The following is a 13,718-nucleotide window of genomic DNA, read 5'->3' on the forward strand; positions in this document are numbered from 1 at the left end:
TGTGTGTGTGTGTGTGTGTGTGTGTGTGTGTGTGTGTGTGTGTGTGTGTGTGTGTCTGCGTGCATGCACATGAACTAAGATGAACTAAGCTAATAGGATACAGAACAGCTCTGAAAGCCCTTGTAGGCTAAGTTTATATGCATAAACCTATGGACCCCTTCCTCTTCTGCTGGGATTTCTTAGGAAAATCATTTTCGTCTCGATTTGAACTATCCCAAGCCCACTATGTAGGAAGAGAAAAGCGAAACCTTGCCTTGGTGTATCTACTAATACTGAAGTGGACCCCAACAGAAGCTCAGTACTAGGAGCGAGGTCCCACAGGAGTTCATACTTGAAGGAACTGAAGGGACACAAGCTGAAACATTTCCTCCTTTGACATCTTCGAGGCCTTAAAGAAAACAGTCATAAATTCCAATATGACTCATGAGCTGTGTGTCCCCAGTAGAGAGACTAGCCACTGGAGCTAGACTCATTACCAAGTTTAAAACGATCTCTAGAGAATCACTAAAAAAACTTTCTTCCTACTCCCTTTTGAGTCATCTTCATACCTTCCACTGTGCAAAATGGTCTCAATATTCAAAGTGCATCACATCTGATAAGATTTTGCAATAGAAACATTAAAAAAATAAAGGAAATCCCACTCTATATAGAATAAATGTGTTTTCTTTTTTGTATAACCCAAGAATGGTTTGTGTTCATAGCTCTGTGAAATATCTATTTCGAGCTACGAAGCAGTCAAATACGGATTCATCCTTCCTGTTTTTTTCATCCATCTCTCATGTCCAACTTTTCATGTGGAACACCCTAAAGGTCTAAGAAACTTAGCTCTAAAGCGCCCAAGACCTCGCGTTTCACACACCTGGCTCCAGCGAACCTGAGAGCAATGCAGGAAATTGCTCTTCTTGTCATGAACCAGCACTTCTCAAATTTGTTGGAGCAACTGTGCAATATTAACGGGTGGTTTTGAAACTAGAGCATCAGCAAAGCCATGACACACCTGAGTTGGCGGTGCCTTGGATCACACAGCATGGAACCCTCATCCCCCACCCCCACCCCCCACCGTGGCTATGAGTAGCACCTGTTTCCCCATGGCCTTTGACCTTTTCCCATATTCCAAAGCAAGTATCTTAGGGCCAGTGCAAGATGACATATTCACACAGGATCCATTCTCGACAAGGGTTACCTTTTGTGGGGAGGGGGGTTCCCCTTCATGATCCTTTTGTGTAGAATGACATTTTGTTCAAGTATGATGGTCTCTATGACATTTTATTTTTCATATTTCAGTGCTCATTCTCTGAATGCATCAATAAAAAGGATAAAAGTAGTCTCTCTTCTGCTGTGAAGACCTGTTTCCATTCTTCCAATTTTTCCAGAAAAAGGGGGGGGGTGGAATGTCTGCTGTCACTCTCTCAAGTCCCCCCAAGGTTGATGCCCCTGTCTTCGCCAAGCTCCGGGGGCTTCCAGCGGAGACCGAGGCTCTTGGTGACATGAGCTGCCTAGGAATGGATCTCACTCCTCTGGCCCAGAGGTGATGCTTGCAAATAACACCCCGATTTTGTACCTGCCCTGGGAGACCTTCTGCGCAGACCACCCCATTTCCACAGAAAGACAATCTGCACCTGAAGTCCTTTTGACTAAAGCGTGTAGCAGAGGGGTGAGACACTCCAACACATCCCCGGGGTCGAGGGATGCTGCTCAAGGAATGCAGAGCCCTGTTCAGCAGGGGCAGGGCCTCCGAGGAGGAGGAGGCGGGCACCTAGCAGCCGGCCTGTGGTCAGACAGTGACCATGCTGGCCCTTCCTTCCAGCTCATGAGAGAACAGATGGTGGCTGCGGAGGCAGGAGAGATCTGTGGTGGGGAAGGAGAGAGAGAGAGGACGCTGGTGTCACAGGGGAGGCCACAACAGCTCCCGGGGCAGCAGCTCAGCGTTAGTCGTCTTCTCGGCACATGGGCAAGTTGACGAAGGTAAAGACGTTAAATTCTATCATGATGGAGAAGCACAGGAAGATGGCATAAAGAACCAGCACGTAGATGCCCAGCTTCCGGTCCAGACGCCACTTGTTGAGGTGAATGCCGAGGACCTGGGAGGAGAGAGTGGAGAGACAAGGGACACAAAAGCCAACACCTAAGTGATACATTCCAGAACCTTCTGCAGGATGCAGGCAAGCCCAGGCACTTCCAGGCTTATCTTTGATTTGAGGAGAATCAGCTCTGCAGGGTTTAGATTTTTCCAATGACCCATCCCACTGACTCCAAGATAGACAGTGGCCACCTGCATGACAGACCCTCCCCAAGGTCCCAGGCCTTCTCCTCAAGATGCACATGACTTTATTGGCCCAGGCCTCTACCCCATAGCCCTAATTATGGACAAATGAGTCTTTCCCTTTGGCTATGGATGCTAGGGGCAGCCAAGCACTCTCTCTCTCTCTCTTTTCCTTTTCTGTCTCTCATCATGTATCTGTGCCTACATGCCTGTCTCTGTCTCTATGTCTGTATATGCATATCTCTCTTTCTTCTGTCTCTCACTATGTGTCTGTGCCTGCCTGCTTTTCTGTCTCTTTCTGTTTCTGTGTGTGTGTGTGTGTGTGTGTTTGGGCGGGGGAGGGGAGGACATACTTCCCACTTCCCCCATTGCCTTCCTCTTCTCCCTGAATCAAGGTTTCCAAGGGGGGGCGGTCCAGGTACTGTCACACAGCACAGAGCTTTATAAAGAAAAATCAACCTGGATTTGCCACTTCCCAACTCAGAAACCACGAGCAAGCTTTAGAACAAACTGCTGAGCCTCTAGTTCCTTTAAAAACCCCCGAGCCTCCATTTGCTTTCAGAACTCTTGAGCCTCCATTTCCTTTCAGATCTTATGCCAATGGGAATACTATCAATCCCGCTCATCAGTGGCCATGAGGATGGAAGAAAGTTGTGCAGACCCAGCCTGAGGAGCAGGGAGGACCTGGCTGTCACTGTGAGTTGTCCCGAGGCCTGTCATATGCCCACCTGTCAGCGTGGGGTGGGACAGGACCTCTCTCCCACTGTCCCTAGAGAGGACACCAGCTGTGGCAGCAAGAAGCCAGAAGCACGATTCTGGCCCCTGTGGCATTTATCTCAGGAAGTGTAGCGATGGCTGCAGGTGCTCTTGGCAAATATTGAGATTGGTGAATCTGAATGCACACATGTCCCTGGCCAGCAAGAGTTCTTCTGATGCAGAATCATATGACATAAAGTATTTGAAGCCAAGTGCTACTGGCTCATGCCTAAAATCCTAGCTACTCAGGAGGCTGAGATCTAAAGATGTGATTAGAAGCCAACCTGGGCAAAAAGCCTGTGAGACTTTTATTTCCAATTAACCAGCTAAAAAGCTGGAAGTGGAGGTATGGCTCAAGTAGTAGAGCACCTACCTGCCTCGAGTGAAAAAGTCAAGCCAAGCTCATGAGGCCTTGAGTTCAAGTCCAAGTCCTAGCATACGCACATGCGTGCATGCAGGAATGCACGTGTGCATGCACACATACACATTCTTAAGGGTTCTATTTTGGAACTGTAAAAACTCACAGTGAGAGCAACAGAGCCCAGCAACAGCACCACAGAGTAGACTAGACCCCGGCTGTTGATCTTCACCTGAAAAACAAACACAAACGCTTCTTTATTCTAAAAGCCCAGGATGCTCTGGGTGCTCGAGGAAACACATGGCCGTAGATGATCAGGACGTCCACGGCAAAGGGAGAGCTTGGGGTTCAAATGTGGGCTGGGAGGGGGACAGGTGCTGGTCAGCTGAGATAAAAGATAAAAGGCACTGACAAACACATGGCCAACACTGGCTCCCTCCAGTATCTACCTCTGGACTATTCCAGAAGCTGTCCAGGAAAGTGGGTGCTAAGGAGAAAGGACAGCGCATCTCCTGAAGACCTGGGCTGGAACAGAAGGAATGCCATTATCCTCTTTAAGACCTCCACCTCCTACCTTGGGAGAGGAACTTACCGTGGATCCATAATTGATAACCATGGTCTGCAGGCCCCACGGAATGCCAAGCCCCACCAGGATGTCAAACACGTTGCTCCCTATGGTGTTAGACACCGCCATGTCTCCCAGGCCTGCGGGGACAAACAACACAGTTCTTCCATCAAGCACAGGTCACATGAAACATGATTTCTTTCTCATTCTGGTTCAGTTGGTGCCATTCCCTAAGAAAGGATGCCTCCTTCATGGGCCCCACATATTTTTTTTTGGTTATTTGTAGGGTTTGAACTCAGGACCTAGCTGCTGTCCTTGAGCTTTTCTGCTCAAAGCTAGCACTCTACCACTTAAGCCACAGCACCACTTCTGGTTTTCTGGTGGTTAGTTGGAGATAAGAGTCTTGCAGACGTTTCTACCTAGCCTGGCTTTGAACCGAGATCCTCAGGATTACAAGTGTTGAGTCACCAGTACCTGGCATTCTAAGACCACTTGCATGGAGTCCAAAGGATCCCATTATGGGTTGGATTCCAAACCCCCAGTACATCAGGGCACCACTTTATTGGGAGGCACTGCCTTTGATGAGGTCACAAGTCAGATGAGGTCAGTATAGGTTAGGATGAGTCCAACTTGAGATGTCCCTGTAAATATGAGGGGCATGGGCAGGGACAGCACATGGGGGACAGCACATGGGGATGAGGAGGACAGGAGTCCGGATAAGGCTTGGGAAAGCCTCACCCCCATAGCTCAGAAGGAACCAACCCAGCCCACTCTTGACTTTGGCTTTCAGGCCTCTGAGAGGATAAATCTCGGTTGTCTAAGCCATCCAGCCTGTGGTTATGTCAACCCTGACAAATAAACACAGGCTTTCCTTCCATTATTTCTCTCATAGTGCTCAACGGAGTTCCCACGATGGCTGCCTTGTTGAATACAACCAATGACACTGCAGTGGTCAGGAAGACCCCATTCTCATGTGACAGAGGCTCAAGAGCACACCGTGTGGGAGCAGGCTAGCTCAGGACACCTGCCCAGCATCCTTCATACAGACACAGTGCACGTTTGTGCCTTGGGAACAGCATCAAGACATTGGCAGGGAAGTTAGGACAGCAAATTGTATGTTCTGGTGGTTTCTGAGGAGGAACTTCCCCCAACCAGACCAGAAGCATATCAGAGAGACTTGGGCCCTGTTATTGTTCTTTTCCTGTCCAGCTGTCTAGTATCATGCTGTCTCACAAGCTGAGGGGATTCAGGTAAAAAGACTTGTATAAGCCGTGCACTGGTGGCTTAATCCTGTAATCCTTGCTACTCCGGAGGTTGAGATCTGAGGATCGTGGTTCAAAGCCAGCAGGGGCAAGAAAGTCTGTGAAGCTCTGACCTCCAATTAATCACAGAAAAAGCTGGAAGTAGCACTATAGCTCAAGTGGTAGAGGACTAGCCTTGAGCAAAAGGAGCTCAGGGACAAGTGCTCAGGCCCACAATTCAAACCTCAGGATGGAGGGAGGGAGAGAAGACTTGTATGAAAACTTACTGTGGGTGACATCAGAGTGTGGGTGGCTTAGTCCTGTGAGGAACCTGACCTCTGGGATTCTGGCTTTCCAGCCTCCCAGCCTCTGGCCAATATAGGAATATGCACTGACCTGCCAGCCTCCCCCACTTCCAGCCAGCTACTCGGACCTTCCTCCCGTCTTAGAGAAACCAACCATCTTGTCCTTCTTTCAAAAGCCCACTTTTCTCCATAATGCTCAATTTTGTGAGCTTTTTTGCCCAGTCTGATCTAGGCAAAGAAAATCATGACTCGGAACCATAATCCTCCCTGATCCCTGCCTTTTACATAGGTGGGATGATAGGTATGCACTACTATTTGAGAACGTCCTGATCTCAGCTTCTCCTGTAGTTAGGATTACAGGCCTGAGCCACTGCAGCAGGTCTCTCCTGGACTTTCAAACTCAGGTTTATCTGGAAGTCCTGTGAAGTCCACTCTGCAACGCTATCTCACTGGCAGCAAAGGAGCAGAAAATCAAGGGCAGACTTTGCAGGTCTTTTGTTCTGCCGTTAAACCTCACATCACTCATCTTATTCAACCTGTTCACTTGGTGCCCGTGTTGTCTTCCTGGAAGGGAGGTTAGAGGGCCTAAGAGGAGAGGGCCCCGGCACCAGGCATACCTTGTCTCGCCACGATCAAGCTGGCCATGCAGTCAGGAACACTTGTGCCAGCTGCCAGGAAGGTGATGCCCATGATGACGTCAGGGATCCCAAGCGTGTATCCAATAATAGTCACCTGAGGAAGAGGTGGGGGAGGGGTGAACGCCCTCAGAAAGCCCTGGAAACTCTTTTTACCCTGTGTGCTTTTAACTTGAGCGTGACGTGCCTGTAGCCAGTGGAAAAGTCTCTTTTTACTCTTTATTTAAAACGTTTTTGTGTGCTGGGGTTGGGGCTTGCAACTCAGGGCTAGGCTCTGTCCTTTAGCTTTGTCGCTCAGGACTGCAGCTCTGCTACTCAAACCACAGGTCCACTCCTGGCTTTCTCGTGGTTCATTGAAGGTAAATGTCTCGTGGCCTTTGCCTGCCTGGGCTGGCTTCAAACTGCAATCCTCAGATCTCAGCCTTCCGAGTAGCAAGGATTATAGGAGTGAGTCTCTGGCACCCAGCTTCAGAGAAGTCATTTAAATGGATGCAGATGTGTAGACTTCAGTTTGAGGCAGTCCCCCACACTATTGGAGAGTTAGTTGATTCCTTTGTTCTCACAAAAACACTGCAAATGACAATATTTACTTAACCCTGCTGTTTCCCAGGTGTCTTACTTTCATAATGTCCCTTGCTGATAGGAGGAGGAAGAAGAGAAGGGGGGAGGGCGGCTTCTAGGAGGCCCCAGAGCAAAGGGCAGGATGCTTGCATCGCCTGGCCCAGCTGCATCCAGTCAGCTGTTGCCCGCGGCCAGATGAGCCATGTCAAGGCCTCTGGAGTTGCTAAATAGCTGTCCATCAGCCTTGGGAGCCCCAGGGGTCCGGTGGGCGGCAGTTCAGACTGGGGCTGAAGGCAAGACTCGGAAGGCCCAGACCCAGGTTTTAATTCCATGGTGAGCACGAGCGACTCATGTAACCAGGGGCAAATTCTCAGACCCTATGCTCCCTATGTGTAAAACAAGGGCAGGAAAAACACCTGTCTGGTGGGCTCGTTATGAAGAGAGAAGTTTGCATAAAGTGCTTCGGCCAATGGCAGGCAGACAGGAAAGAGCCAGGGAGACCTGGCAGGGTCATCTGGAGGATCATCTATACCCACCACTATATCTTCCACTGAAGGAGATGACCTTCCCCAGTCTCCATCCTTCACACACTCCCCTGGGAACCTGATCACCAGCCATGTGGCTGTCACATGACTGCCACGTGATTCCACCCACTCAGGGGAGCCGCCTCTCTCAGGCTGTGGAGTACCATCCATCTTTGTTAAAGCCGCCTTTTACTGAGAATGAAGCAGTGGTGAGCGAAGCCAGCCCTGGCTAGCACAGCCATGGCCCCCTGCCCTTGTGCGGCAGTGGTTCCCCACTCCCACTGCACTCACCAGCCACACCATGAGGTAGGAGAAGACGGCGATCCACAGCGTGGCCGTGACGAAGGTGACCATGAAGAACCTCTCCCAGCGGGGCTTGCTGCAGTTGGGGATGGTGATGCACAGGAGGAAGATGAGCGGCCAGGTGAACACCCACTTGGCTTTGTCCCCTTTAGACTCTGCATGGCACACAGGGTGGGTGGGGCAGGAAGGGAGCGGGAGAGAAAGATGCAGGGTTACTGACCTGCCAGGCTATCTGCTGGATCCCCGCCCCCAAGGAAAGGACTAAAATCACTCAGCTCTATAACCTCCCCCTGGACTCCTCAAGACAATTCAGTACATGTTCATTGGTGAATCATTTTAGTTCCCTCCCTCCCTCCCTCCCTCCCTCCCTCCCTTCCTTCCTTCCTTCCTTCCTTCCTTTCTTGTACCTGGTTCTGGATTGAAGGCCTCACGCTTGCTTGGCATGCTTATTTTGACTGGCACTCAACCACTTGAGTCACACCTCCAGTCCAGGTTTTTCTTTTTTCTTTTTAGATTTTATCTTTTTGAAGTAGTTGTACAGAGTGGTTTCAATTACACAAGCCTGGTGATGAGTGCAATACCTCTTGATCAATGTCCCCCCTTCCATCTTTTTTATTTTTTTTGTGAGAATACAGAATAGAGGAGTTACAATTAAATGGGCAAGATAACGAGTACATTTCTTATCAAGCATTGCTGCCTCCTCTTTGTTTCCCCTTCCCATCCCTTCCCATACTCCCCTCCTCCGCCCCATCCCCCCCCTTCAATCTTCTCTCCCCACTTCCCCCCTGCATTCCTACTCTTGAGTTATATAGTTCAAATTTGTAAACTGAATATGACTATATCTGATCACCTTTCTTTCTTCGATTCCTGTGTCCCCATCCATGAGTCCCACCCCCCAACAACAGAACACTTTCAGCTTCCTGGTATTCATTTTGTTAAACAGTTCATTAGTTGTTCAGAGGCATTACACCATTGGACTCCTTCCCTGGGTATACTATCCGCTAGTCAATTTGTGTGTGTGTATGGGTGTATATATACACATATATGTTCTTATACATGCTTGTATTTTAGATCAAACTTCTACATATGAGAGAAAACATATACCACATACATGTTTCTCTGGGCCTGATTTAAACTTCATTTAGCATAATTTCTCCTAGGTCTGATGGACCTTCTGCTGGTGATTTTGGAAATGGAGTCTCTCAGACTTCTTTGCTCAGGCAGGTTTGAACCATGATCCTCTGGATCTCAGCTTCCTGAGTGGCTAGAATGAAAGGCATGAACCACTGGGGGATAATTAATTTTAGTCCTTCTAATCATCCCCTTGACAGAGTAAGGAAGGTGAGATCCAGAGCAGGGATGAGCTGGAGTAGAACGTGGACTAGAATAGGTTTTGGGAGTAGATACTTAGGCTGGAATTCAAAGGATGGTTACGCAATCCCTTCAACTCTACTTCCTCCTCTGAGGATCAGGCCATAGTAGGTCAACAACAGCATAAGAACACACAACAAAATTGCCTGCCAGGGGCAGCAGTGTGGTGCTGTGTGCTTTGCATCTCATTTGCTTCTTCATCTCTTTGCCATGACATTAGTGCTATCTTGATGGTGGATGATGCAATGCTGTGGACCCAAACCACATAGGGTTTGGTGCATACACAGTAGGTGCTCTGTAGATCTCAGCTCCTTTGTGGGCCCGAGTCAGGTGTAAGACTAAACCCTGAGCATCCTGGATGACAATTCCCACCCCACGGAAGTCACATGTCATTCCACAGTGAACAAGCAGAGTGTCTGTGACACTTATGCCACCAAGAATGGACACAGGCAGGCTTAAAACCCACTTGCTGGTGAGGGTAATAAAAGTAAAGAAAGTCCTAGCTACTTAGGAATCTAAGATCTAGAGGATCATAGTTTGAAGCCAGCCTAGGCAGAAAAGTGCGCAAGACTCTGTCTCCAATCAACATGCAAAAAGGTAGACTGGTGGTATGGCTTGCATGCGTACACACACACACACACACACACACACACACACACACACACACGAGGAGAATGAACCTTTGAAAACTCTTCTTTGTAAAAGCAATGGGGACAATGGTAAAAAATGACGAGAATCTCCATTTTCTGAACTCTGGAAATCAGCCAAGGTTTATAGCAAATCCCCAAAGGGGACAGTTACGGCTGCTGGCAAAGTAGCTCAGTAGTAAAGCACTTGCCTAGTATACACAAGGTTCTAGGTGCCATTCCCAGCATCAAAAGAAAGAAAAGTAAATCAGCTGGATCTCAGTAAGAACTCCTTGAACTCCAAGGAGTTGTCACATTCCCTATTTCTGTTTTCTCTGCCTGCTCTATCTGGCTCACCCCAGCAAAGCAGCAACCTCCCAGCTGTCAGAGAAGCAGGTAAGATTGCTTCTGACTCATGTCTTCAAATGCTCAATCCACAGAAACTTCACGAAGTACTTTAGAAGTCCTTCCCCACAGGATTACAAGAATTTGATGTAGCTGGGCACTGGTGGCTCACGCCTGTAATCCTAGCTTCTTAGGAGGCTGAGATCTGAGGATCGTGGTTCAAAGCCAGCCCGGGCAGGAAAGGAAAGTCCGTGAAACTCTTATCTCCAATAAACCATCAGAAAACAGGAAGTGGTGCTGTAGCTCAAGTGGTAGAGCGCTCGCCTTGAGTTGAAGAGCTGAGGGACAGCGTCCAAGCCCAGAGTTCAAGCCCCGTGACCGACAAAATAATAATTTGACGTTTCTGGTGGCTCTCTGACCATCTTTCTGTTTCATTAGAAGGAGAGCTTACCCCAGGAGAAGAATCTTTTCTTGGGGGTCACTTATCAAAACCCACCAGAAGCAGCTGTTAAATCATGCTTCCTTAAGGTGATGGATAAGGGGTGGGATAAACAGTAGGTTCACTGAAGAAGTTTAAAAGGGAAACTGGGGAATGGGCTACTAACCAGACAAGGCAAGTTCTTAATGTTCCTGCGGATCTGCCAGGCCTGTGTGCACACGAGGCTGTGCCTACCTGGCACGTGTGCAGGAGAGGCTCAGCACTTGCCCAGGGCAGGCCCAGCACGTGCGCAGGGGAGGCCTGACAGTACCCTCCCTCACTTGGTCGGCCTTTGAGGCTGTACAGCAGCCAAGGCGAGGGCCACTGTAAAGTTGTACAGTGCCTGCCTCAGGGCTGCGGGAGTCTTCCAAACACACACAGGGGCAAACCAGGGCACTTAAAAGGTATCTCTGTCCAGCCATCAACTGACGGTGGGCAAAGACCCATCAGTCTTTAGTAGCTGCCTACTTAACAGATAATACAGATCTTTACTTTTAACAAGTCACTAAACAAGTAACAACAACAATAAACAGCAGCGGTGTTTTTTTGTAAAACTCTAGGAAGGAGAAGAATCTGATTTCTAGCATGTCACATTATCTTAGTTATGTATTTTGCAGTGATGGGTTTGGAACCTAAGGACTTGCAGGTCTGAGGGAAGTGCTCCACTACTGAACTAGTCCACCAGCCCCACGCAGGACATGGTGGCTCACGCATGCAATCCCCACTACTTGCAAAGTGGCAATCAGAAGGATCCCTGTTCACAACCAGCCTGGGCAAAATGCTTGTGACAACCTGCTCAATCACTTTGCTAACTGTAGTGGTGTATTATTTCAGCTACTTGGGAGGCTGTATGTGGGAAGAAAGTGATTTCAGGTTGGTTTTGGGCAAAAAGACAAGACTCTATCTAAAAAAGTAAAAAAAGGAGCATGGGACATGGACCAAGTGGTAGAGCACCTGTTTAGCAAGCAAGCAGGTGGTCTTGAGTTCAAACTCTCAGTACCACTCTCCCTAAAAGCTCAGGTTTCAGTAACAATAGCAAAAGTTTATGAGACATGCAAAATCAAGAGCATTCGCATTATAGGAAAAATACAACAGAAACTATCACTGAAGAAATCAAGATACTGGATTTATTAGAAAAGAACTATTTTTTTTTTGTCAGTACCAGGTTTGAACTCATGATCTCATATACTTGCTAGGAAGGCATTCTACCACTTGAGCCATGTTGCCAGCTGACAAAAAGCTTAAAATGACCCACTTAAATATATATACAAAAGCTGGGTACTGGCGGCTGATGCCTGTAATACTAGCTATTCAGGAGGCTGAGATCTGAGGATCACAGTACAAAGCCAGCCCGGGCAGGGAAGTCCATGAAACCACCAGAAAACCAGAAATGGTGCTGTGGCTCAAGTGGTAGACCACTAGCCTTGAGCTGAAGAGCTCAGGGACAGCGCCCAGGCCCAGAGTTCAAGCCCTACAACAGCCCCCCCAAATATATATATATATACATACATACATACATATATACATATGTATGTATACATACACAAACAAGTTTTTAAAAATATCTATGAACCTCAAGGAGAGTAGGAAAGTGACTTCCCATCAGAAAATACCAATAAAGAAAAAGGACTTTAAAAGTTAGGGATGGCTGAGCACTGGTGCCTCACACCTGTAATCCTAGCTATTTAGGAGGCTGAGATCTGAGGATCGTGTTTCAAAGCCGACCTGCACAGGAAAGTCCATGAGACTCTAATCTCCAATTAACCACCAGAAAACTGGAAGGAGAGCTGTGGCTCAAAGTGATAGAGTGCTAGCCTTGAGCAAAAAAGAGCTCAGGGATAGAGCCCAGCTCTGAGTTCAGGCGCTACAACCACCAAACAACAACAGACAACAACAACAACAAAAAAAGAAAAGAAAAGAAATTCTGAAATTGGGAAATACAACAACTATAATGAAAAAAAATTCTTTTTTTTGAGTGTTCTAGTCTTGGAGCATGAGTTCAAAGTTCAGGCCCTGCCTGACACGGTCCTTGAGCTTTTTGGTGGTTAGTTGGAGATAAGAGGCTCCTAGACTTTCCCGTGTGGGCTGGCTTTGAACCTTGATCTTCAGATTTCAGCCTCCTGAGTAGCTAGGATTATAGGTGTGAGCCACTGGTGCTGGAGCAACAGGATATTTTAGTAGACCTAAAACAATTAACAACTTCAAAGATGGTTTAACTGAAATGATGTCACCCCATGAACAAAAGGAAAAATAAATAGGGAAAAAAAAGAACTGCACAGACTGTGATTATGACAAAGCAAACCAAATCTGCATAATGGGGCTACAAGAAGAAGAGGGAAACATTGGTGTGTGTACTGAAATATAGGTGCACACAGAATATTCTCCAGCACAGACCTGAGGTTATGCAAAGTGTGTTTTCCAACAATAATGGAATGGAATTAGAAATCAATAACAGAAAGAAAAGTAGAAGTTTTGCAAATATGTGGAAGTCACATAATAAACTTCTAAGTAACTAATGGGTCAGAGAAGAAATCACAAGGGAAATTAGAAAATACTTTGAGAGGAATGAAAACTAAACTGCAAAATACCAAAAGTTAGGACATGCATTAGAAACGGTGCCTAGAGGGAAAATTTTAAGCCATAAATACCTGTTAAGAAGGACTAGAATTAGGCTGGATGAGTGGGATTCAAGAAGGAAAGCACTTGTTTAAAAATGCCTGAAACAGCTGGGAACTAGTGACTTACACCTGTAGTCGTAGCCATCAGAGGTCAGGATCCGGAAAAGCACAGTTTAAAGTCAGCCCGACCAGAAAAGTCTACAAGATTCAATCTCCAAAATAACCAGCAAACACCCTGCTTGATGGTGTGGCATGAGTGGTAGAGTACAGCTAAGCAAGCTACATAAGCTACATAAACCTTGGGTTTAAACTTAAGTACTAGCAAAATAAATAAATAAATGAACAAACAAACTGACACCATGAGGCAGTCTCCAATACAGAAAAAAAGAGGAATATTTCTTAATGACCTACCATTCCTTCTCTTTCTTTTTTGGCACCCAGGACATTGTACTTGCTCATACTTTGCCACTAAGCCATATCTCAGCCCCTACCCTTCCTTCTTAATAAAAGAAAAAGGGCATATAAAAAAAAGTCCAAGAAAGCACAAGCAAAGAGATAATCAAGATGAAAGGGGAACTAAATAAAGTAGAAAAAATTTTAAAATAGACTTGGGCTGGGAATATGGCTTAGTGGTAGAGTGCTTGCCTTGCATGCATGAAGCCCTGGGTTTGAGTTCTCAGTACCACATAAACAAAAAGCTGAAGGGAGAGCTGTGGCTCAAGTGATAGATGCTAGCCTTGAAAAAAAGAAGCTCAGGGACAGTGCTCAG

At 47.2% G+C, this 13,718-nt stretch overlaps 1 protein-coding gene across 2 annotated transcripts in view; it reads right to left on the bottom strand.

The window, feature by feature from the left end:
- Positions 1 to 1,719: 1,719 nt before the first annotated feature.
- Positions 1,720 to 13,718, bottom strand: part of Slc24a4 (solute carrier family 24 (sodium/potassium/calcium exchanger), member 4) — a 119,353-nt gene continuing 107,354 nt past the window's right edge. The window contains exons 13-17 of one of the 2 annotated variants that reach the window (XM_013014239.1): positions 7,500 to 7,666; positions 6,106 to 6,220; positions 3,970 to 4,082; positions 3,544 to 3,609; positions 1,720 to 2,081 (exon numbers count right to left, since the gene is read on the bottom strand). In XM_013014239.1, coding sequence (XP_012869693.1) covers positions 1,929 to 2,081; positions 3,544 to 3,609; positions 3,970 to 4,082; positions 6,106 to 6,220; positions 7,500 to 7,666 — 614 coding nt within the window. In that variant the 3' untranslated portion in view covers positions 1,720 to 1,928. The remainder of the gene's footprint in view (positions 2,082 to 3,543; positions 3,610 to 3,969; positions 4,083 to 6,105; positions 6,221 to 7,499; positions 7,667 to 13,718) is intronic. The other variant, XM_013014233.1, reaches the window with a different exon arrangement.

Source organism: Dipodomys ordii, unplaced genomic scaffold, assembly GCF_000151885.1.
Source record: "Dipodomys ordii isolate 6190 unplaced genomic scaffold, Dord_2.0 Scaffold2, whole genome shotgun sequence".
Classification (NCBI taxonomy): domain Eukaryota; kingdom Metazoa; phylum Chordata; class Mammalia; order Rodentia; family Heteromyidae; genus Dipodomys; species Dipodomys ordii.